The following is a 2,213-nucleotide window of genomic DNA, read 5'->3' as shown; positions in this document are numbered from 1 at the left end:
TTATCGCCCAGTTCCTCGTTTTTCGTTCGCATAAATATTGAGGCCTCCCATCTTTTGCACAATTATGTCATCAAATTTGCCTTGAATGTCATCCGACATTTCATCTTTGAAAGCGTCGACTTTTGCCCGTCGAATAAATCTAAAAAAAATAAAATTAAATTAATATAAAAATAAATAAATATAAAAAAATTAAATTAATTAAAATAAACAAATTAAATTAATTTTAATAATTTTTAAAAATTATTTTAAGTAAAAATTTATTATAAATTAAAAATATTAATTTAAGAAAAAAAAATAAAAAAAAAAAAAAATTTAAAAAATTAAAAAGAAACTAAAAAAAAAATCCAAATAAATTAAATAAGAAACTGAGAAATTTTAAATAAATTAAATTAAATTAAATTAAATAAAAATTAAAAAATTAAATTAAATTAAAAAAAAATTAAATTAAATTAAATTAAATTAAATTAAATTAATTAATTAATTAAAAATTAAATTAAATTAAATTAAATAATTAATTTTTTTAAATTTATTAAAAATTATTTTTAAAAAATTACTTACGAAAAATTCGGATCCGGCGAATTAAAAAGCGTCGAAGACATAAAAACCAAGTCATCCTGATTACACGACGGATTATTCCTCATTTCATCAACTTGCAAATGTTTAAAAAGTTCTTCAACTTGTTCATCCGTTATTTCTTTCTCCAAAAATTTCGCCGTAGATCTAATGACTGCTCTCAAATCCTTTCGCATGTCTTCATAATTAATAAAATGAATGAACGGCACCTTATTCGCCTCTTTCAACTGCATAAATTCATTAATTTGTGTCGTAAAAGGCCCATAAAAGACATGTCCTTCCAAATAAAGATTCAAAAACTCCTCTTTTGTCCCCAAATATCCATGCAAATGCACGTAATGATGATACAAAGAAATCGCTGCATCCTTAGGGTTCCTCGTGATATGCACAATTTTCGGTTTTACATCCCACAATTTTTCCGGCAACATACTGATTGGTAAATGTGACTTCAAATGACGCGGCGATGGCAATTTATTAATTTCGTCGAACAAATCGGCGCTATTTTGTGGTGACGGAACCATGGCAAGTAACTCAAGTAACGGGAAACGGAAGAGTTGAGACACTTTTTTAGCTTTTCGGAAGTCACAATTGTTATTTATGAGCCAGACCATCTCTTGAGTCCATGTGGTGCCGCTTTTGGGATATCCAAAGACAAAGACGTCATCGGGGCGAACTTCAAAATTTCTGATTTTAACGGCGAAATCTTTGTACTGAGCCGGGAGACAGACATCTTGGTACTTGTGATCGGGACCGAGAGGCGTGACAGGCGGATTTTTCCATCGTAACTTGTTGATTTTCCAGTTGACAGATTGTTTGTTGTTTTCCGTGTGAATTTCTTCCGATAGGAGTTCCATCTTGAAGTACCTGAGAGAGTGCGATCGAACCGGAAGCAGGTAAACAAATGAAACTTTTGTCTATTTTATGCATCTTATTTATAATATAACGCGAGATTTCTAAAATAATTCGGTTATCATAACGAAAGGGCACTAATTGATACTAAACACGTTCAACATTGGTCACTTTTACGTTGATTTGAAGCAATTTCACCTTAAAATCTATTAAAAATCCATCCAATAAACGAAAAACACACGAAATCGAGACATGTTTAACCGGTCTTTAATGCAGGGCTCAACGAATAAATAACTGCATTTGATATTTTTCGGCTTTCTATCGACTTTGTCTGAACATTGAAAAAGTAACTTTCGATTTCTTTCGTGATTACATCCGATAAAAAGTGACACAAAAGTGTGTAAATTGATGTAAATTCTTACATAATTCACGAAAAAATAAATTATTTGAAATTTCTTATTGCCCTTTCATAAAACGAGAGTTATCTCATCACATGCTGGCTCCAACACGTTCGTACAAACAAAAAATGTCTTTTGCGTAAAATACAGATTTGTCTTAGAAAATTATTCATTTCCGCAATTGTACATTGTTTGTGTACAAAAAATTTGCATGCGTTCGTATTTTTTTATTGTTCGGTGTCGTCTTTTAGTTGAGGTCTCAGAGATTAATTGAATGAACGTGAAGTTGAAATGATGTAACTTTGCTTCACATCGTTTTGTCTCAATTTCCTTTAAAAATTTATTGAAATTAATGGTTTTCATCCTAATTTGTTTGAATTTGAATTTCACGTT

The 2,213-nt window shown here is 30.0% G+C and overlaps 1 protein-coding gene across 1 annotated transcript; it reads right to left on the bottom strand.

Annotated features, from left to right (window-relative positions):
• LOC134828536 (sulfotransferase 1 family member D1-like) lies at window positions 1-1,427 on the bottom strand. Its single transcript, XM_063841515.1, has 2 exons — window positions 559-1,427; window positions 1-139 (listed from the first exon to the last, which is right to left on the bottom strand). Exons 1-2 carry the CDS (start codon window positions 1,425-1,427, stop codon window positions 1-3), a joined length of 1,008 nt encoding a protein of 335 aa, XP_063697585.1.
• Window positions 1,428-2,213: the final 786 nt, after the last annotated feature.

Source organism: Culicoides brevitarsis, chromosome 2, assembly GCF_036172545.1.
Source record: "Culicoides brevitarsis isolate CSIRO-B50_1 chromosome 2, AGI_CSIRO_Cbre_v1, whole genome shotgun sequence".
NCBI classification, from domain to species: domain Eukaryota; kingdom Metazoa; phylum Arthropoda; class Insecta; order Diptera; family Ceratopogonidae; genus Culicoides; species Culicoides brevitarsis.
Note: the sequence above shows the minus strand (reverse complement) of the source record. Positions and strands in the feature narration are given on the sequence as shown.